The 24711-nt window shown below is 44.4% G+C and overlaps 1 protein-coding gene across 1 annotated transcript in view; it reads right to left on the bottom strand.

Annotated features, from left to right (window-relative positions):
- PNPLA7 (patatin like phospholipase domain containing 7) overlaps nucleotides 1–24711 on the bottom strand; it is a 197610-nt gene that overhangs the window by 49153 nt on the left and 123746 nt on the right. The window contains 1 exon segment of the mRNA XM_056540343.1: nucleotides 1032–1095. Within this exon segment, the coding sequence (XP_056396318.1) occupies nucleotides 1032–1095 (64 nt within the window).

Below are 24711 nucleotides of genomic sequence, written 5' to 3'. Positions count from 1 at the left end.
CCCATTACCCATTGGCAGCGCCACCCTCTGGTACTAAACCTCAACCATTACCAAAGATGACCTCAAACCGCGCAACGTGTTCCATGAGAAATCTGAGTAAATTCTGTAAAGACCAGTGGAAGTGGGAAAGAGGAATTTAAAGGGGTACTCCGCTGCTCAGCGTCTGGAACAAACTGTTCCGAACACTGGAGCCGGGAGTTCGTGACGTCATAGCCCCGCCCCCTCATGGCATCACACCCCGCCCCCTCAATGCAAGTCTATGGGAGGGGGCGTGACGGCTGTCACGCCCCCTCCCATAGACTTGCATTGAGGGGCGGGGCTATGACATCACAAGCTCCCGGTACCGGCTCCAGCGTTCTGAACAGTTTGTTCCAAACACTGAGCAGCAGAGTACCCCTTTAAAGGGGTACTCCGGTGGAAGACTTTTTTATTTATTTATTTATTTTTTTAAATCAACTGGTGCCAGAAAGTTAAAACAGATTTGTAAATTACTTCTATTAAAAAAAATCTTAAATCCTTCCAGTACTTATTAGCTGCTGAATACTACAGAGGAAATTATTTTCTTTTTGGAACACAGAGCTCTCTGCTGACATCACGAGCACAGTGCTCTCTGCTGACATCTCTGTCCATTTTAGGAACTGTCCAGAGCAGCATATGTTTGCTATGGGGATTTTCTCTGGACAGTTCTTAAAATGGACAGAGATGTCAGCAGAGAGCACTGTGCACTGGAAGGATTAAGATTTTTTTAATAGAAGTAATTTACAAATCTGTTTAACTTTCTGGCACCAGTTGATATATATATATATATATATATATATATATATATATATATATTTTATTTTTTTTTTTATTTTTTTTTAAAGTTTTCCACCAGAGTACCCCTTTAAGTATTTACATAGGGATTGAGGCTTTCTGCAATATCTCCGGTTCCCGGTAAATGTGTCGGTTTTCCTTCATACATGAAATCGGCAGCCAAAAAAAGCCAAATAAAGACACCATAGGCGATTGGGTCTTCAGTCATCAGTACTGACCTGTCGAGAGCGGCCGATCCCAGACGTTGCTTGATATTGTCACTGGTGAGCAGCAAAGTGGGGCCTGAAGAGAAGAGACAATTCTTAGGAGACATATATATATATATATATATATATATATCTTTGCGAAAAAAGGCCTAGAGCAGCACAACCTCTGCAGTAAACAGCAATGCCAGGTACACAAAGGGTTAAAGCTCAGGTCAGGGGCTGTAGATAACACAAGAAAGGAAAATCCAGCAGCACTCCGATATGGTTAAATATAATATGCGCAATTTATTCATCCGTGTCTAGTGACGTTTCGACTGCCCACTACAGTGGGCAGTGGAAACATCGCTAGACGTGTGAATAAATTGCGCATATAATTTTTTTTTTACCATATCGGAGTGCTGCTGGAAGCAAATATATGCATACGGACCAAAACAGGCGCACGTGCTGGATACATATTATCTAGACAAGTCACTAGTTGAGGTTTATGTTTGTACACGTTTTTCATGCATAGAAATGTACAAACTCAACGTATGCAAAAATCATGATGTGAGCAAGTCCTAAGTTACAGGTACAAGTAGGATAGGTAGGCCAGCTCATGGCAGGTAAGTCCCATCCACCGCACGGCAGGTGTATGGCCGCACCAAAGGTCCAAAGTAGGTAAGAGAAAAGCCAGCGAGGATAAAGTGAAAAAGCAAAGTCCTGTTTATCCAATAAAAGTCAGGAGGCACAAGGTGAACATGAAGTAACGCGTTTCAGGCGATGCCGCCCTAGGGCGGCATCGCCTGAAACGCGCTACTTCATGTTCACCTTGTGTCTTCGGACTTTTATTGAATAAACAGGACTTTGTTTTTCATATTATCCACGCTGGCCTTTTTCGTATTCAAGTTATAGGTACATAACAGTAAAATCTTGATAAACTGAGTGATATATATAAAACCAAAGGATAAGTTAGCCAGCACTATTGATTCCAAACTATTATATGGACCTGGCTTACAGGTGCACGCCGCTGGGCTAAATATACAGCAACAGGAGAGTACAGCAGCACACTGCTAGCACTAGTGCTATAAGTGCGGCTGTATTCTCCTGTTGCTGTATATATACACTGTGTATATATATATATATATATATATATATAGACAAAGGATAAGTTAGCCAGCACTATTGATTCCAAACTATTATAAGGACCTGGCTTACAGGTGCACGCGGCTGGGCTAAATATACAGCAACAGTTTGGAATCAATAGTGCTGGCTAACTTATCCTTTGTCTGTATTGTACATACGGGGGAGTGGCTAACTCCATGTTGGCTCTTGTACCCCACCCACCTCTATCAGGTGTATATAAGGTGTCTTGGATGTTTCAGGTCCTGCAGTGCCTGTTGAACTGATCACACAGAGGCATATTCATAGTGCAGGGTCTGTCCCAATGAGGTCACCTTAACGTGGTGGGACGGTCCAAGCTATTGGGCCACCAAATTGCAAGCTAAGTACCTCACTATTTCATAATTTCATATTTTTATTTATTGCACCATAGCTGTATAGCTTTTCTATATGTTTTATCTATATCTTTGTGCTAGCAGTGTGCTGCTGTATTCTTCTGTTGCTGTATGTATATGTATGTGTATGTATATATATATATATATAGCAACAGACTTATTCTTTGTCTATATATATATATATATATATATATATATATATATATATATATATATTTATTTTTTTTTTTTTACTGGAAGCCTTGGCACAAAATAGCTCAGTACACAATAATATTCCTTACATTTGGACACTCTTGTGGCCTCCGCGGTGTGAGAGCTTATAGGAGCCTACAACAGGCCTTACATACAGCCGGCGGGCTGCGCCTATTAAGAGAAGTGGCAGATAGGATTCAGCCCCTCGAATGGTTGTTGAAGTATCACTGATCTCTCTGATCCCCTTAAATCCATAGTGCAGCGGAGCAAAATTTGCTGATAATGGAGAATTCAGCTGAAGCTTATCCCTGACCTACATTTCCCCTACATCCAGTCTCTATAATAGTAGACGGAATTCACTGCAGGACACGTCTGCCCCCTCCAGGGAAGGACGGCACGTAGGCACAAGGAACATCACTAAATATACATCAGACACGAGGCTACAATATAAGACACCATCACGGCCCTCCTGGAAGCATCGGGGCAGACATCAATAGGTAGACATCGGGGCAGACATCATTAGGGAGACATCGGGGGCATACATTAGGGAAGCACTCCTCGTACCTTTCCCTTTTTTAAATAGTTCTGTTGCTCCTTGTGTTCCCATAATTCTGCCCTCAATCCCCCATAATGACATAGTGATCACAGAATGTTACTAATCTATTGAAAAGGAAAATCTATACCCCTGCAGTGATATAAGTATTCATACCCTTTACTCCAGTCTTCTTTGGGATGAGGCCACAAGGTTTACCCTCCCGGATTTGGGGATTTTCTCCCATTCTTCTCTGCAGATCCTCTCAGGTTGGATGGGATGGTTGGTGGAAGCCATTTTCAGGTCTCTCCATTGGGTTTGGGCTCTAGCTGGGCCACTCAAGGACATTCACAGAGTTCTCCCTAAGCCGCTTCTGTGTTGTCTTTGCTGTGTACTTAGGGGCATTGACTTATTGGGAGGTGAAACTTCAGGCCAGTCTGAGGACCAGAGCTCTGGATCAGGTCTTTATTAAAAATATCTTTGTACTTTGCTCCATTCAACTTTCCCTCAACCCTGACCAGTCTCCCTGTCCCCATAGCATGATGCTGCCCCCACTATGATCACTGGGATTGTATTGGGCAGGTGATGGGCAGTACCTGGTCTCCTGCAGACATGATGCTGCCCCCACCATGATCACTGTAGGGATGGTATTGGACAGGTGATGGGCAGTACCTGGTTTCCCCCAGACATGATGCTGCCCCCACCATGATCACTGTAGGGATGGTATTGGGCAGGTGATGGGCAGTGCCTGGTTTCCCCCAGACATGATGCTGCCCCCACCATGATCACTGTAGGGATGGTATTGGGCAGGTGATGGGCAGTGCCTGGTTTCCTCCAGACATGATGCTGCCCCCACCATGATCACTGTAGGGATGGTATTGGGCAGGTGATGGGCAGTACCTGGTCTCCTGCAGAAATGATGCTGCCCCACCATGATCACTGTAGGGATGGTATTGGGCAGGTGATGGGCAGTGCCTGGTTTCCTCCAGACATGATGCTGCCCCCACCATGATCACTGTAGGGATGGTATTGGGCAGGTGATGGGCAGTACCTGGTCTCCTGCAGAAATGATGCTGCCCCCACCATGATCACTGTAGGGATGGTATTGGGCAGGTGATGGGCAGTGCCTGGTTTCCTCCAGACATGATGCTGCCCCCACCATGGTCACTGTAGGGATGGTATTGGGCAGGTGATGGGCAGTACCTGGTTTCCTCCAGACATGATGCTGCCCCCACCATGATCACTGTAGGGATAGTATTGGGCAGGTGATGGGCAGTGCCTGGTTTCCTCCAGACATGATGCTGCCCCCACCATGATCACTGTAGGGATGGTATTGGGCAGGTGATGGGCAGTGCCTGGTTTCCTCCAGACATGATGCTGCCCCCACCATGATCACTGTAGGGATGGTATTGGGCAGATGATGGGCAGTGCCTGGTTTCCTCCAGACATGATGCTGCCCCCACCATGATCACTGTAGGGATGGTATTGGGCAGTTGATAGGCAGTGCCTGGTTTCCTCCAGACATGATGCTGCCCCCACCATGATCACTGTAGGGATGGTATTGGGCAGATGATGGGCAGTGCCTGGTTTCCTCCAGACATGATGCTGCCCCCACCATGATCACTGTAGGGATGGTATTGGGCAGTGCCTGGTTTCCTCCAGACATGATGCTGCCCCCACCATGATCACTGTAGGGATGGTATTGGACAGGTGATGGGCAGTACCTGGTTTCCACCAGACATGATGCTGCCCCCACCAAGATCACTGTAGGGATGGTATTGGGCAGGTGATGGGCAGTGCCTGTTTTCCCCCAGATAATGATGCTGCCCCCACCATGATCACTGTAGGGATGGTATTGGGCAGGTAATGGGCAGTACCTGGTTTCCTCCAGACATGATGCTGCCCCCACCATGATCACTGTAGGGATGGTATTGGGCAGGTGATGGGCAGTGCCTGTTTTCCCCCATTTGCATACAGGGTTCTTTGAAGCTCTGCAAGAGTGACCTTTGGTAACAAAGTCCCTTCTCCCCCAATTCCTTCGTTTGGTGGGGCAGCAACTCGAGGAAGAGTCTTGGTTGTTCCTTCTTTTTCCATGTAAGAATTATGGAGACAACTGAGCTCTTGGGAACTTTCAGTGCAGTAGAAATGATTTTGTCCCCTTCTCCAGATCTGTGGCTCCACACAATCCTGTCTCTGAGCTCTACAGGCAGTTCTTTTCCCCCTTATGGCTTGGTTATTGCTCTGATATACATTGTCAGCTGTGAGACCTTTTATAGACAGGTCTGTGTCTTCCCAAATCAAGTCCAATTATCAGAATTAACAGAATCCATCTGTGAGATGTTTCTCAACCTTGATTGATCAGGAGAAATGGGAGGAGCCAAAGCTAAATATCACGTGTCATAACAAAGGGTCTGAACACTTATGGCCATGCCAAATTTAGTTGTTCCTTTTTAATACACATTGGCCCTGATTTACTAAGAGTGGAGTGTAGGTTTCTTTGTGGGTTTTAATTCCCTACAACTTTTTTTTCCCACGGTATTTACTAAGGTTTCCCTACATTTTTATTTTCCTGACTGCCACACCCCTTTTCGTGTTTTCTTAGTAAAATGGAGAGTTACCAAATTCTGTCGCAGACAGAATTTCTGGCGCAATGAGACAGAATCTGGCGCACAATCTGACAAAACATGTCGGATTTGCAATAGTAAATGAGGGCCATAGGTTATATTTACACACACACAAGATCCGCAACAGAATTGAAGTTGGAAAACTCTTTATTGCGAATCAGAAACTGCAGATTTTAGAACTGTGGATCTGGTGTGAATACAACCTTATAAAACATTGTAAAATTCTGTATTCATATTAAGTGCAGAATAAATAACAGGAAAAACTTAATAAAATGTGACAAAAGTGGAAGTAGTGCGGGGTGGTACAACCAAAAATGCATATCACGGTATTTTTGTAAGTTATGGCGGTTCCACGATATTTAACGGTATTCCAGTCGGTGAGCCATGCAAGGAGCCGGCCGGTGATAGGAGAGCCATGTAAGGAGCCGGCCGGTGATAGGAGAGCCATGTAAGGAGCCGGCCGGTAATAGGAGAGCCATGTAAGGAGCCGGCCGGTGATAGGAGAGCCATGTAAGGAGCCGGCCGGTGATAGGAGAGCCATGTAAGGAGCCGGCCGGTGATAGGAGAGTCATGTAAGGAGCCGGCCGGTGATAGGTGAGTCATGTAAGGAGCCGGACGGTAATAGGAGAGTCATGTAAGGAGCCGGACGGTGATAGGAGAGTCATGTAAGGAGCCGGCCGGTGATAGGAGAGTCATGTAAGGAGCCGGCCGGTGATAGGAGAGCCATGTAAGGAGCCGGCCGGTGATAGGAGAGTCATGTAAGGAATCGGCTGGTGATAGGAGAGTCATGTAAGGAGCCGGCCGGTCATAGGAGAGTCATGTAAGGAGCCGGCCGGTCATAGGCGAGTCATGTAAGGAGCCGGCCGGTGATAGGAGAGTCATGTAAGGAGCCGGCCGGTGATAGGAGAGTCATGTAAGGAGCCGGCCGGTGATAGGAGAGTCATGTAAGGAGCCGGCCGGTGATAGGAGAGTCATGTAAGGAGCCGGCCGGTGATAGGAGAGTCATGTAAGGAGCCGGCCGGTGATAGGAGAGTCGGTGAGTCATGTAAGGAGCCGGCCGGTGATAGGAGAGTCATGTAAGGAGCCGGCCGATGATCGGAGAGTCATGTAAGGAGCAGGCCGGTGATAGGAGAGTCATGTAAGGAGCCGGCCGGTGATAGGAGAGTCATGTAAGGAGCCGGCCGGTGATAGGAGAGTCATGTAAGGAGCCGGCCGGTGATAGGAGAGTCATGTAAGGAGCCGGCCGGTGATAGGAGAGTCATGTAAGGAGCCGGCCGGTGATAGGAGAGTCATGTAAGGAGCCGGCCGGTGATAGGAGAGTCGGTGAGTCATGTAAGGGGCCAGCCAGAGCTCAGCCTATCACCAGCCGCTGCGGCCGGTGATACGCTGACTGCTCTGTGACGTTCCCGTCCCTAGGAAGCAGCATGGAATTGCAGCGGAGAACAGTGAGGCCGATAACGGAGCAACGGGGGAACGTAGGAAGGTGAGTCAAAGTTTATTTTTGCAGCCTGGGCACAGGAATATGTAAAATTAATCAGTACAGATGTCCTTTAATCATTTCCAGCGCCGCAGCACGCAACTCATTCATTTAAAGCGCCGGCGGCTCACAGGAGGACGGGGAGAGCAGCGTCTGCACGTAACATATGATTAGTTCCCCGATGTAGGGGGACAGCCGCTGCGGCTGAAAATTCATTCATTCGAAGGGGGGTAGGGGCCCGACTAGTATTGCGGTATAGGAAAAATTCATATCGTACAGAAAAAACATACCGGTATTCGGTATGAACCGGTATACCGCCCAGCACTAAGTGGAAGGGTCTGCAGCACAGCCGCATTCATGACCATTACAATGGACGGCCCAGAGCTCGGCCCTACCAGTCCATGGCTCTATGTTTCCTGTGACCCTTGTGAACACGACACAGGGGACGGGGGAACAAAGAACTGGTGACACAACAAGTCACCTGAGAGAACGACATTCACTGTCACAACCCTGTGAAAACTGCGCTAAATGTCATCTCCAGCGTCACCCATTGTGTAATGTGATCTGTGTCAGCGCAGTCTGGGGGGCCGTTCACAATGCAGCACTATCATCGGGGGTGTAGAATGCCTGGATATCTACGACATGGGACGTATATCCTAGGAAATCAAATAATAAGTATTCTAGGAAAAGAAAATGAATAATGCATGGCTTTCCATCCAGCAAACGGACACCTGCGTCAAAGAGCGGGCGCCAAGACGAGCGCTGGACGACGGCCATATAAGATAAAAGCACCAGATGAGGCTGTGACTATGGAACAATGTTTCCCAGCCAGTGTGCCTACAGCTGTTGCAAAACTACAACTGCCAGCATGCCTGGACAGCCAAAAGCTCTAGAGCAGTGGTCTTAAAAGGGGTACTCCGGTGGAATTTTATTTTTTTTTTAAATCTACTGGTGTCAGAAAGTTAAACTAAATTACTTCTGTAAATTACTTCTATTAAAAAATCTTAATCCAGTACTTATTAGCTGCTGAATACTACAGACAAAATTATTTTCTTTTTGGAACACAGAGCTCTCTGCTGACATCACGAGCACAGTGCTCTCTGCTGACATCTCTGTCCATTTTAAGAACTGTCCAAAGTAGGAGAAAATCCCTATAGACATAAACATAAACATATGCTGTTCTGGACAGTTCGTAAAATGGACAGAGATGTCAGCAGAGAGCACTGTGCTCATGATGTCAGAAAATAATTTCCTCTGTAGTATTCAGTAGCTAATAAGTAATGGAAGGCTTAAGATTTTTTAATAGAAGTAATTTACAAAATCGGTTTAACTTTCTTGCACCAGTTGCTTAAAAAAAAAAAAAAAAAAAAAAAAAAAAAAGATTTTCCACCGGAGTACCCCTTTAACCCCTTAAGGACCAGGCCCATTTTATTTTTGCATTTTCGTTTTTGCCTTCTAAAAATCATAACTCTCTTATATTTCCATCCACAGACCCATATAAGGGCTTGTTTTTTTTTTGCGTCACCAATTATACTTTGTAATGACATCACTTATTTTACCATAAAATGTACGGCGCAACCAAACAAATATTATTTATGTGGGAAAATTTCAAAGAAAACCGCAATTTAGGAAATTTTGGAAGGTTTTGTTTTCACGCTGTTCCCTTTTCCGGTAAAAATGACGTGTTTTCTTTATTCTGTGGGTCAATACGATTAAAATGATATCAATGAGTATATTCTTTTCTATAACTGTATCGCTTAAAAAAAATCTCAAACCATTTTAACAAAATTAGTATGTTTGAAATTGCCCTATTTTGACTACCTATAACTTTCAATTTTTTCCGTATATGGGGCGATATGAGGGCTAATTTTTTGCGCAATGATCTGTAGTTTTTATCAGTATCACTTTTGCTTAGGATTTACTTTATTAATTTTTTATACATTTTTTTTAAATAAAATATGACAAAAAAAACTGCAATTTTGGACTTTTAAATTTTTTTTACGTTTACGCCGTTTACCGTATGGGATGATTAACAATATATTTTAATAGTTCAGACTTTTACGCACGCGGCGATACCAAATATGTGTATTAATTATTTTTTTATGTTTTTTTGGGGGTAAAATGGGAAAAACGGACATTTTACTTTTTTATTGGGGGAGGGGATTTTTCACATTTTTTTACTTTTTTATTTTACATTTTTTTACTATTTTTTTATTTTATTTTTTTTACACTTTTTATGTCCCCATAGGGGACTACTCATTGCAATCAGTTGATTGCTAATACTGTGCAGTGCTATGTATAGGACACAGCACTGCTCAGTATTATCGGTGATCTTCTGCTCTGGTCTGCTCGATCTCAGACCAGAGCAGAAGACCCTGGGAGACGGCAGGAGCCAGGTGAGGGGACCTCCGGCCACCATGCTGGATGATCGGATCCCCGCGGCAGCGCCGCGGGCGATCCGATCATCCGTTCAAAGTACCGGAATGCTGCAGATGCCGTGATCTGTATTGATCACGGCATTGGAGGGGTTAATGGCGGACATCCGCGCGATCGTGGATGTCCGCCATTAACGGTGGGTCCCTGGCTGCTGATAGCGGTGCTCGCGTCATGCCCGGCAGGTCACGGCTGCCATCAGCAGCCAGGGACCCACCGTTAATGGCGGACATCCACGATCGTGCAGATGTCCGCCATAAATCCCTCCAATGCCATGATCAATATCGGCGCGTAAATGTACGTCATGGTGCGTTAAGTACCACGTCACCAGGACGTACATTTACATCCATTGTCGTTGAGGGGTTAAACTGTGGCCCTGCAGATTTTGCAAATCTTCAACTCCCAGCATGCCCGGACAGCCAACGGCTGTCCGGGCATGCTGGGAGTTGAAGATTTGCAACATCTGCAGGGCCATAGTTTGGGACCACTGCTGTAGGGGACTATCCGCCATATGTACCCATGAGACGGGAGCGAGAACAAGGTCGGCATCATAGAAGTATAAGACGGATCGGTTACTGTCAGGAATTCACACACTATGACCCAGATTTATCAAAGAATCTCTACTGTAGAGCTATTTTCCCACGTTTATTTGGGCGGTGGGTTTGACCAGCGCGCATCTTAATTATCAAGAAGGTGCAGCGGGATGATGAATTTTGCGCAGTTCTGTTGTGGTGGGAAAAGCTCGACCACATACACTTTTCTAGACACTTGTGAGGAAGGGAAGAAGACACTTTCCCGGGTCCTAAATTTGGCAGGTTAGATGCTACAATCAAATTGGATTGCGGGGCCTAAGGGGTTAAAGCCGGGCATCACCGTGATCAGTGATGTCTGGCATTAGAGATGGGCCCTGGTAGCAGATAGCCGCCAGGACCACCCAGCCATGACCCGCGCTCAGCTCCTGATCGAGTGTCATAGAAGGGGAGCGGGACGCTGTCGTCCACAAGAGGTTAAAGGTCGAATTGCGGAAGCTAGAAGTGATTCTCACGCCTACTGGTAGGGGGGTAGGGGGTGTAGCTTTGCGCCTAAAAAAAAAAAAAGTACCTTTGTGCACAAAATAGCAACTTTTGACAAAAGTCGCAAATAATAAATACGTGACCACTGCAGGGTCAGAAAGAGAAAGTTCTACGGGTCGGCAGAAAGAGTGAAACTGTCTATATCAAAAGACGCATAGAAGTCGCTAAATATGCTGCTTGCGCCTGAACTGCGCCAAAACATAGACAAAACAATGCTCTAAAAGCCATGATAATTCTCCCCCCATGTATACAGAACGGTACCCTCACCCTCTGCCCGTCAGTCTTCACTGTGATTCTGGAATTGTAAATCAATAAATCGGGTCAATAGAGCCATAGATTGTGTTCAGGTTTAGAAAGAAAGAAATTGTCGTCAGAAAAAAAACCTGGTCCATCTAATCCGCCATTAGAATAAATACAAATGGATAGATAGATAGATACACAAATACATGACCATCCCAGGCAGGTCTACAGTCACTGATTGTGGATTTAATATAAATATATATATATATATATATATATATATATATACACACATACATATACATATACACACACATACATATACACATATACATATACACACACATATACACACACATATATATACATATACATACACACACACATATACACACACATACACATATACACACACACACATATACACACACATACACATACACACACACACATATATATATATACACACACACACATATATATATACACACACATATACATATATACACACACACACACATATACATATACACACACATATACACACATACATATAAATACACACACACATATACACATATATACACACACATATATACATATATACACACACACATATACATATACACACACATATACACACATACATATAAATACACACACACACACACACACACATATATACACATACACACACATGTACAGTACATGACCACCCCAGGCAGGTCTACAGTCACTGATTGTGGATTTAATATATATATATGATGCAGAAAGTACAGCAGCATATGTGTATATGTATGTGTATATATTAGGGGTGTGAATCGCCAAGAATTTGGCGATTCGATTCGAATCGCGATACCAGTGTGGCGATTCGATATATCCCGATATATCGCGATACCGTCTAGGTGATGATACATCGCGATATATCCCGATACATCGCCCACCTGGGAGCATTCATAGATCCCAATAGACGCCGCTGTCAGCTTTGACAGCGGCGATCTAGTACTCCGGTGCTCACTTTTCTCATGTTATCCCGTCCGGGCTGCAAAATAAAAGAAAATGCACTTTATCTTACCTGCCAACGAGCCCGCGGAGCTCCGGTACAGGTGTTCGGTCCCCGGGCTGTATTCTTCTTACTTCCTGTTAGCCCGGCACGTCACACGGAGCTTCAGCCTATCACCAGCGGAGGCGGGACATCGCTGCGGCCAGTGATAGGCTGAAGCTCCGTGTGCTGTGCCGGGCTAACAGGAAGTAAGAAGAATACAGCCCGGGGACCCAACACCTGTACCGGAGCTCCGGGGGCTCGTTGGCAGGTAAGATAAAGTGCGTTTTCTTTTATTTTGCAGCCCGGACGGGATAACATGAGAAAAGTGCGCACCGGAGTACTCCTTTAATAGCCAGCCGCGGCGATCGCCGCATGCTGGCTATTAGCGGCGGCCCCCGGCTACTGAAATCAGCCGGGGGTCGCATAGTACGGAGCGAGCACGAGTCAGAGCCCGCTCCATACACCCAGAGAGACGCCGTGTCAGATCCGGCCTGCCCGGCTCCACAAATGTGGAACTTTTATCTCCTGATGCCCGGGACAGGACATGCTGTTCCGGGCGTCAGGAGATAAAAATTCCACATCCCTAAAAGAATCGATTCAAAAATATTTTGAATCGATTCAGTATCGGCAAATGAAAAAATCGCGATTATGGCGAGAATCGATTTTTTCTTACATCCCTAGTATATATACACATACATATACACATATACACATATACACACACACATACACATATACACACACACATACATGTACTGTACATGACCACCGGTCTACATTCACTGATTGTGGATTAACCTATATATGTGTATATACACACACATATGTACCCACACACATATACACACACACACACACATACATACAGTACATGATCACTTCTGATACTTACAGGGATACTACAGAGTCTGAGAACTGATCCCCTATCCATGTGCCGCCCATTTGGAAATTTTGTGCGGAATTTCTGCAGTGTGAACGGGGCCCTTAAACGTAACATATAATATATATAGTGGGGCAAAAAAGTATTTAGTCAGCCACCAATTGTACAAGTTCTCCCCCTTATAAAGATGAGGCTGTAATTATCATCATAGGTTATAACCTCAACTATGAGAGACAGAATGAGAAAAAATCCATAAAATCACATTGTCTGATTTTTAAAGAATTTATTTGCAAATTATGGTGGAAAATAAGTATTTGGTCAATAAGAAAAGTTCCTCTCAATACTTTGTTATATCCCCTTTGTTGGTAATGACAGAGGTCACATGTTTTCTGTCTTCACAAGGTTCTCACACACTGTTGCTGGTATTTTGGCTCATTCCTCCATGCAGATCTCCTCTAGAGCAGTGATGTTTTGGGGCTGTCGCTGGGCAACACAGACTTTCAATTCCCTAAAAAGGTTTTTTATGGTATTGAGATCTGGAGACTGGCTAGGCCACTCCAGGACCTTGAAGTGCTTCTTAAGAAGCCACTCCTTCATTGCCCGGGCGGTGTGTTTGGGATCATTGTCATGCTGAAAGACCCAGCCACGTTTCATCTTCAATGCCCTGATGGAAGGAGGTTTTCACTCAAAATCTCATGATACATGGCCCCATTCATTCTTTCCTTTACACTGATCAATCGTCCTGGTCTCTTTGCCGAAAAACAGCCCCAAAACATGATGTTTCCACCCCCATGCTTCACATAAGGTATGGTGTTCTTTGGATGCAACTCAGAATTCTCCTCCAAACATGACGAGTTTAGTTTTTACCAAAAAGTTCTATTTTGGTTTAATCTGACCATATGACATTCTCCCAATCCTCTTCTGGATCATCCAAATGCTCTCCAGCAAACTTCAGACGGGCCAGGACATGTACTGGCTTATGCAGAAGGACACGTCTGGTACTGCATGATTTCAGTCCCTGGCAGTGTAGTGTGTTACTGATGGAAGCCTTTGTTACTTTGGTCCCAGCTCTCTGCAGGTCATTCACTAGGTCCCCCGTGTGGTTCTGGGATTTTTTCTCACCGTTCTTGTGATAATTTTGACACCACGGGGTGAGATCTTGCATGGAGCCCCAGATCGAGGGAGAATATCAGTGGACTTCCATGTCTTCCATTTTCTAATAATTGCTCCCACAGTTGATTTCTTCACACCAAGCTGCTTGCCTATTGCAGATTCAGGCTTCCCACAGCCTGGTGCACGTCTACAATTTTGTTTCTGGTGTCCTTCGACAGCTCTTTGGTTTTGGCCATAGTAAAGTTTGGAGTCTGACTGTTTGAACTTGTTATCAGTATAAAAGACATCTGTCCATAACCTCAAACAGGAGCCATTAATACAGGTAACGAGTGGAGGACAGAGGGGACTCTTAAAGAAGAAGTTACAGGTCTGTGAGAGGCAGAAATCTTACTTGTTTGTAGGTGACCAAATACTTATTTTCCCCCATAATTTGCAAATAAATTCTTTAATAATCAGACAATGTGATTTTATGGATTTTTTCTCATTCTGTCTCATAGTTGAGGTTATAACCTATGATGATAATTACAGCCTCATCTTTATAAAGGGGGAGAACTTGTACAATTGGGGGCTGACTAAATACTTTTTTGTCCCACTGTAGAGCAATTCTAAAATTCATCAATTTTTATATTTAAACATAAAAACTAAAACCTAACCCCTTTAATTGGAAACGAAAATAAAAATATTTTTTTGTTATGAATAAGTCAGAAAGTAAATATTTAAAAACAAGCAAACAATCCAGCCGGTCCGGAAACATCAGAATAAATGGCGATACCGATAGAGATGGATCATGGTTCCCCGATCACTTTGGCGTACTAGGTCATGTGACCCTTATGCCAGTTGCCAGGAGCTTTTATATAGAACATTGTTGCCCTTCACAGAAGTTTATTCATTTTTCTCTCCCCAGAAGTGATCAGCGCTTTCCTTGGAGTGAATGTTCTCTCGTGGCGCCAGAGCGCGGTGCTGCAGCGTAGAGCACAACGATAATCGCCAGGATCGGGTGACAGCGATACAGAACGGGCGGCAGGAGGTAAAAATACCCGCGACCAGGTCTGTGTGATCCAAGTCTCCTTGGAAACTGTGAAGAGCTGATAATCTACGTTATTATGACACATTGTAAAACACAGAGACGAGAAGAAGCGAATGACCAGCAAAGAGGAAAAGGAGGAGAAAGGAACGTACAGAATCGCAACGTCTTGTGTCCCAATGGGTGGAAAACACAACCGGAAAGCGAACATCCCTCTATATAACACACACTCTCCAGTAATGTCCCTGTATATAACACACGCTCTCCAGTAATGTCCCTGTATATAACACACGCTCTCCAGTAATGTCCCTGTATATAACACTCGCTCTCCAGTAATGTCCCTGTATATAATGCACGCTCTCCAGTAATGTCCCTGTATATAACGCACGCTCTCCAGTAATGTCCCTGTATATAACACACGCTCTCCAGTAATGTCCCTGTATATAACACACGCTCTCCAGTAATGTCCCTGTATATAACACTCGCTCTCCAGTAATGTCCCTGTATATAACACACGCTCTCCAGTAATGTCCCTGTATATAACGCACGCTCTCCAGTAATGTCCCTGTATATAACACTCGCTCTCCAGTAATGTCCCTGTATATAACACACACTCTCCAGTAATGTCCCTGTATATAACGCACGCTCTCCAGTAATGTCCCTGTATAAAACACACGCTCTCCAGTAATGTCCCTGTATATAACACACGCTCTCCAGTAATGTCCCTGTATATAACACACGCTCTCCAGTAATGTCCCTGTATAAAACACACGCTCTCCAGTAATGTCCCTGTATATAACACACGCTCTCCAGTAATGTCCCTGTATATAACACACGCTCTCCAGTAATGTCCCTGTATATAACACACGCTCTCCAGTAATGTCCCTGTATATAACACACGCTCTCCAGTAATGTCCCTGTATATAACACACGCTCTCCAGTAATGTCCCTGTATAAAACACACGCTCTGCAGTAATGTCCCTGTATATAACACACGCTCTCCAGTAATGTCCCTGTATATAATGCACGCTCTCCAGTAATGTCCCTCTATATAACACACGCTCTCCAGTAATGTCCCTGTATATAACACTCGCTCTCCAGTAATGTCCCTGTATATAACGCACGCTCTCCAGTAATGTCCCTGTATATAATGCACGCTCTCCAGTAATGTCCCTGTATATAACACACGCTCTCCAGTAATGTCCCTGTATATAATGCACGCTCTCCAGTAATGTCCCTGTATATAACACTCGCTCTCCAGTAATGTCCCTGTATATAACACACGCTCTCCAGTAATGTCCCTGTATATAACACACGCTCTCCAGTAATGTCCCTGTATATAATGCACGCTCTGCAGTAATGTCCCTGTATATAATGCACGCTCTCCAGTAATGTCCCTGTATATAACGCACGCTCTCCAGTAATGTCCCTGTATATAACACACGCTCTCCAGTAATGTCCCTGTATATAACACACGCTCTCCAGTAATGTCCCTGTATATAACACTCGCTCTCCAGTAATGTCCCTGTATATAACACACGCTCTCCAGTAATGTCCCTGTATATAACACACGCTCTCCAGTAATGTCCCTCTATATAACACACGCTCTCCAGTAATGTCCCTCTATATAACACACGCTCTCCAGTAATGTCCCTGTATATAATGCACGCTCTCCAGTAATGTCCCTGTATATAACACACGCTCTCCAGTAATGTCCCTGTATATAATGCACGCTCTCCAGTAATGTCCCTGTATATAACACTCGCTCTCCAGTAATGTCCCTGTATATAACGCACGCTCTCCAGTAATGTCCCTGTATATAATGCACGCTCTCCAGTAATGTCCCTGTATATAATGCACGCTCTCCAGTAATGTCCCTCTATATAACACACGCTCTCCAGTAATGTCCCTGTATATAACGCACGCTCTCCAGTAATGTCCCTGTATATAATGCACGCTCTCCAGTAATGTCCCTCTATATAACACACGCTCTCCAGTAATGTCCCTGTATATAATGCACGCTCTCCAGTAATGTCCCTGTATATAACGCATGCTCTCCAGTAATGTCCCTGTATATAACACACGCTCTCCAGTAATGTCCCTCTATATAACACACGCTCTCCAGTAATGTCCCTGTATATAACACACGCTCTCCAGTAATGTCCCTGTATATAATGCACGCTCTCCAGTAATGTCCCTGTATATAACACACGCTCTCCAGTAATGTCCCTCTATATAACACACGCTCTCCAGTAATGTCCCTGTATATAACACACGCTCTCCAGTAATGTCCCTGTATATAATGCACGCTCTCCAGTAATGTGCCTGTTTATAACGCACGCTCTCCAGTAATGTCCCTGTATATAACACTCGCTCTCCAGTAATGTCCCTGTATATAACGCACGCTCTCCAGTAATGTCCCTGTATATAACGCACGCTCTCCAGTAATGTCCCTGTATAAAACACACGCTCTGCAGTAATGTCCCTGTATATAACACACGCTCTCCAGTAATGTCCCTGTATATAATGCACGCTCTCCAGTAATGTCCCTGTATATAACACACGCTCTCCAGTAATGTCCCTGTATATAATGCACGCTCTCCAGTAATGTCCCTGTATATAACACTCGCTCTCCAGTAATGTCCCTGTATATAATGCACGCTCTCCAGTAATGTCCCTGTATATAACACACGCTCTCCAGTAATGTCCTTGTATATAACACACGCTCTCCAGTAATGTCCCTGTATATAATGCACGCTCTCCAGTAATGTCCCTGTATATAACACACGCTCTCCAGTAATGTCCTTGTATATAACACACACTCTCCAGTAATGTCCCTGTATATAACACACGCTCTCCAGTAATGTCCCTGTATATAACACACGCTCTCCAGTAATGTCCCTGTATATAACACACGCTCTCCAGTAATGTCCCTGTATATAACACACGCTCTCCAGTAATGTCCCTGTATATAACACACGCTCTCCAGTAATGTCCCTGTATATAACACACGCTCTCCAGTAATGTCCCTGTATATAACACACGCTCTCCAGTAATGTCCCTGTTTATAACACTCGCTCTCCAGTAATGTCCCTGTATATAACACACGCTCTCCAGTAATGTCCCTGTATATAATGCACGCTCTCCAGTAATATCCCTGTATATAACACACGCTCTCCAGTAATATCCCTGTATATAACACACGCTCTCCAGTAATGTCCCTGTATATAACGCACGCTCTCCAGTAATATCCCTGTATATAATGCACGCTCTCCAGTAATATCCCTGTATATAACACACGCTTTCCAGTAATGTCCCTGTATATAACGCACGCTCTCCAGTAATGTCCCTGTATATAACACACGCTCTGCAGTAATGTCCCTGTATATAACACACGCTCTCCAGTAATGTCCCTGTATATAACACTCGCTCTCCAGTAATGTCCCTGTATATAACACACGCTCTCCAGTAATGTCCCTGTATATAACACACGCTCTCCAGTAATGTCCCTGTATATAATGCACGCTCTCCAGTAATGTCCCTGTATATAATGCACGCTCTCCAGTAATGTCCCTGTATATAATGCACGCTCTCCAGTAATGTCCCTGTATATAACACACGCTCTCCAGTAATGTCCCTGTATATAATGCACGCTCTCCAGTAATGTCCCTGTATATAACACACGCTCTCCAGTAATGTCCCTGTATATAATGCACGCTCTCCAGTAATGTCCCTGTATATAATGCACGCTCTCCAGTAATGTCCCTGTATATAATGCACGCTCTCCAGTAATGTCCCTGTATATAACACTCGCTCTCCAGTAATGTCCCTGTATATAACACACGCTCTCCAGTAATGTCCCTGTATATAACACACGCTCTCCAGTAATGTCCCTGTATATAATGCACGCTCTCCAGTAATGTCCCTCTATATAACGCACGCTCTCCAGTAATGTCCCTGTATATAACACTCGCTCTCCAGTAATGTCCCTGTATATAACACACGCTCTGCAGTAATGCCCCTCTATATAACACACACTCTCCAGTAATGTCCCTGTATATAACACACACTCTGCAGTAATGTCCCTGTATATAACACACACTCTGCAGTAATGTCCCTGTATATAACACACGCTCTCCAGTAATGTCCCTGTATATAACACACACTCTCCAGTAATGTCCCTGTATATAACACACACTCTGCAGTAATGTCCCTGTATATAACACACGCTCTCCAGTAATGTCCCTCTATATAACACACACTCTCCAGTAATGTCCCTGTATATAACACACACTCTGCAGTAATGTCCCTGTATATAACACACGCTCTCCAGTAATGTCCCTGTATATAATGCACGCTCTCCAGTAATGTCCCTGTATATAACACACGCTCTCCAGTAATGTCCCTGTATATAACACACACTCTCCAGTAATGTCCCTGTATATAACACACGCTCTGCAGTAATGCCCCTGTATATAACACACACTCTCCAGTAATGTCCCTGTATATAACACACGCTCTCCAGTAATGTCCCTGTATATAATGCACGCTCTCCAGTAATGTCCCTGTATATAACACACGCTCTCCAGTAATGTCCCTGTATATAACACACGCTCTCCAGTAATGTCCCTGTATATAACACTCGCTCTCCAGTAATGTCCCTGTATATAACACACGCTCTCCAGTAATGTCCCTGTATATAACACTCGCTCTCCAGTAATGTCCCTGTATATAACACACGCTCTGCAGTAATGCCCCTGTATATAACACACACTCTCCAGTAATGTCCCTGTATATAACACACGCTCTCCAGTAATGTCCCTGTATATAATGCACGCTCTCCAGTAATGTCCCTGTATATAACACACGCTCTCCAGTAATGTCCCTGTATATAACACACACTCTCCAGTAATGTCCCTGTATATAACACACGCTCTGCAGTAATGCCCCTGTATATAACACACACTCTCCAGTAATGTCCCTGTATATAACACACGCTCTCCAGTAATGTCCCTGTATATAATGCACGCTCTCCAGTAATGTCCCTGTATATAACACACGCTCTCCAGTAATGTCCCTGTATATAACACACGCTCTCCAGTAATGTCCCTGTATATAACACTCGCTCTCCAGTAATGTCCCTGTATATAACACACGCTCTCCAGTAATGTCCCTGTATATAACACACGCTCTCCAGTAATGTCCCTGTATATAATGCACGCTCTCCAGTAATGTCCCTCTATATAACGCACGCTCTCCAGTAATGTCCCTGTATATAACACTCGCTCTCCAGTAATGTCCCTGTATATAACACACGCTCTCCAGTAATGTCCCTGTATATAATGCACGCTCTCCAGTAATGTCCCTCTATATAACACACGCTCTGCAGTAATGTCCCTGTATATAACACACGCTCTCCAGTAATGTCCCTGTATATATAATGCACGCTCTCCAGTAATGTCCCTGTATATAATGCACGCTCTCCAGTAATGTCCCTGTATATAACACACGCTCTCCAGTAATGTCCCTGTATATAACACACGCTCTCCAGTAATGTCCCTGTATATAACACACGCTCTCCAGTAATGTCCCTGTATATAACACATGCTCTCCAGTAATGTCCCTGTATATAATGCACGCTCTCCAGTAATGTCCCTCTATATAACACACGCTCTCCAGTAATGTCCCACTATATAACACACGCTCTCCAGTAATGTCCCTGTATATAACACACGCTCTCCAGTAATGTCCCTGTTTATAACACACGCTCTCCAGTAATGTCCCTGTATATAATGCACGCTCTCCAGTAATGTCCCTGTATATAACACACGCTCTCCAGTAATGTCCCTCTATATAACACACGCTCTCCAGTAATGTCCCACTATATAACACACGCTCTCCAGTAATGTCCCTGTATATAACACACACTCTCCAGTAATGTCCCTGTATATAACACACGCTCTCCAGTAATGTCCCTGTATATAATGCACGCTCTCCAGTAATGTCCCTGTATATAACACACGCTCTGCAGTAATGCCCCTGTATATAACACACACTCTCCAGTAATGTCCCTGTATATAACACACGCTCTCCAGTAATGTCCCTGTATATAATGCACGCTCTCCAGTAATGTCCCTGTATATAACACACGCTCTCCAGTAATGTCCCTGTATATAACACACGCTCTCCAGTAATGTCCCTGTATATAACACTCGCTCTCCAGTAATGTCCCTGTATATAACACACGCTCTCCAGTAATGTCCCTGTATATAACACACGCTCTCCAGTAATGTCCCTGTATATAATGCACGCTCTCCAGTAATGTCCCTCTATATAACGCACGCTCTCCAGTAATGTCCCTGTATATAACACTCGCTCTCCAGTAATGTCCCTGTATATAACACACGCTCTCCAGTAATGTCCCTGTATATAATGCACGCTCTCCAGTAATGTCCCTCTATATAACACACGCTCTGCAGTAATGTCCCTGTATATAACACACGCTCTCCAGTAATGTCCCTGTATATATAATGCACGCTCTCCAGTAATGTCCCTGTATATAATGCACGCTCTCCAGTAATGTCCCTGTATATAACACACGCTCTCCAGTAATGTCCCTGTATATAACACACGCTCTCCAGTAATGTCCCTGTATATAACACACGCTCTCCAGTAATGTCCCTGTATATAACACACGCTCTCCAGTAATGTCCCTGTATATAATGCACGCTCTCCAGTAATGTCCCTGTATATAACACATGCTCTCCAGTAATGTCCCTCTATATAACACACGCTCTCCAGTAATGTCCCACTATATAACACACGCTCTCCAGTAATGTCCCTGTATATAACACACGCTCTCCAGAAATGTCCCTGTATATAACACACGCTCTGCAGTAATGTCCCTGTATATAACACACGCTCTCCAGTAATGTCCCTGTATATAATGCACGCTCTCCAGTAATGTCCCTGTATATAACACACGCTCTCCAGTAATGTCCCTGTATATAACACTCGCTCTCCAGTAATGTCCCTGTATATAATGCACGCTCTCCAGTAATGTCCCTGTATATAACACACACTCTCCAGTAATGTCTCTGTATATAATGCACGCTCTCCAGTAATGTCCCTGTATATAATGCACGCTCTCCAGTAATGTCCCTGTATGTAATGCACGCTCTCCAGTAATGTCCCTGTATATAATGCACGCTCTCCAGTAATGTCCCTGTATATAACGCACGCTCTCCAGTAATGTCCCTGTATATAACACACGCTCTCCAGTAATGTCCCTGTATATAATGCACGCTCTCCAGTAATGTCCCTGTATATAATGCACGCTCTCCAGTAATGTCCCTGTATATAACACACACTCTCCAGTAATGTCTCTGTATATAATGCACGCTCTCCAGTAATGTCCCTGTATATAACACACGCTCTCCAGTAATGTCCCTGTATATAACACACACTCTCCAGTAATGTCCCTGTATATAACACACGCTCTCCAGTAATGTCCCTGTATATAACACACGCTCTCCAGTAATGTCCCTGTATATAATGCACGCTCTCCAGTAATGTCCCTGTATATAATGCACGCTCTCCAGTAATGTCCCTGTATATAATGCACGCTCTCCAGTAATGTCCCTGTATAAAATGCACGCTCTCCAGTAATGTCCCTGTATATAATGCACGCTCTCCAGTAATGTCCCTGTATATAACGCACGCTCTCCAGTAATGTCCCTGTATATAATGCACGCTCTCCAGTAATGTCCCTGTATATAACACACGCTCTCCAGTAATGTCCCTGTATATAACACACACTCTCCAGTAATGTCCCTGTATATAACACACGCTCTCCAGTAATGTCCCTGTATATAACACACGCTCTCCAGTAATGTCCCTGTATATAATGCACGCTCTCCAGTAATGTCCCTGTATATAATGCACGCTCTCCAGTAATGTCCCTGTATATAACGCACGCTCTCCAGTAATGTCCCTGTATATAATGCACGCTCTCCAGTAATGTCCCTGTATATAATGCACGCTCTCCAGTAATGTCCCTGTATATAATGCACGCTCTCCAGTAATGTCCCTGTATATAATGCACGCTCTCCAGTAATGTCCCTGTATATAATGCACGCTCTCCAGTAATGTCCCTGTATATAACGCACGCTCTCAAGTAATGTCCCTGTATATAATGCACGCTCTCCAGTAATGTCCCTGTATATAATGCACGCTCTCCAGTAATGTCCCTGTATATAACACACACTCTCCAGTAATGTCCCTGTATATAACACTCGCTCTCCAGTAATGTCCCTGTATATAATGCACGCTCTCCAGTAATGTCCCTGTATATAATGCACGCTCTGCAGTAATGTCCCTGTATATAACGCACGCTCTCCAGTAATGTCCCTGTATATAATGCACGCTCTCCAGTAATGTCCCTGTATATAATGCACGCTCTCCAGTAATGTCCCTGTATATAACGCACGCTCTCCAGTAATGTCCCTGTATATAATGCACGCTCTCCAGTAATGTCCCTGTATATAACGCACGCTCTCCAGTAATGTCCCTATTTGTACCTACACTTTCCAGTAACGTCCTTGAGGGCTCCAGTAATGTCCTTCATGTTCGGATGCATTATTACACACCACTCTAAATTAATGTATACGCTTTAATTAATACCGCCTTTAATATTCCTACAACTTGGCACCAAATTGTGAATAAAATCCTTTCCGACAGACATAATTCTGCTCCGTATCATTTCTTTCCAGGAAGATCTAGAGCTTCGTGGTTTATCTGCCAACTAAAGCGATATGGACAGCGCCAATTTGTAATGCGCTAAAAGCATAGATACGGGAAGAAAGTATATTTATATTTCATAGAAATACCGCACCTCTGACTCTCATATACATGTCTCCGGCGTACACTCATTGAATTTACTGCTGAATCTGATCTACTACTGAAGGGTTAAGGATCGGGCTCGACAGCCGCACACGAGTAGTACAACATGTCGCATGTGAAGGTGTATCGGGAGCAGGGTCTGATCCTCGCGCTGATCTGATTGTCACAGCGCCACTAATTCTCTAACGCAATTGTATTTAAATGTAATTAAATATCCACTTGTGTCTATCCCTGCCAGGTCCTGCTGTCCTAAGGAAGAAATGCCACTAGATGACTAATGTATGCAGCGCGGCGGATCATCGGCCAGCTCGGGCTATGGTGATAAATCCATCCAAGGAAGGAACTCAGGATGCCACAGATGCACAGGACTATTTATTGGAATAAAAGATTTCATACAACGTGTTTCGGAGCTGGCACGCACCTGCCTCAGGTCCAAAAACTATTAAATAGATGCGTCCTGAAGTCTTTTCTGTGCGTTGGTTTCAGAGCTGGCACGCACCTTCCTCAGGTCCAAAAACAATTAAATAGATGCATCCTGAAGTCTTTTCTGTGCGTTGGTTTCGGAGCTGGCACGCACCTTCCTCAGGTCCAAAAACAATTAAATAGATGCGTCCTTAAGTCTTTTCTGTGCGTTGGTGGCATGGCCACCAACGCACAGAAAAGAC

Source organism: Hyla sarda, chromosome 9 (assembly GCF_029499605.1).
Source record: "Hyla sarda isolate aHylSar1 chromosome 9, aHylSar1.hap1, whole genome shotgun sequence".
NCBI classification, from domain to species: domain Eukaryota; kingdom Metazoa; phylum Chordata; class Amphibia; order Anura; family Hylidae; genus Hyla; species Hyla sarda.
The sequence above is the reverse complement of the archived record's forward strand: the minus strand, read 5'-3'. Positions and strand labels throughout refer to the sequence as shown.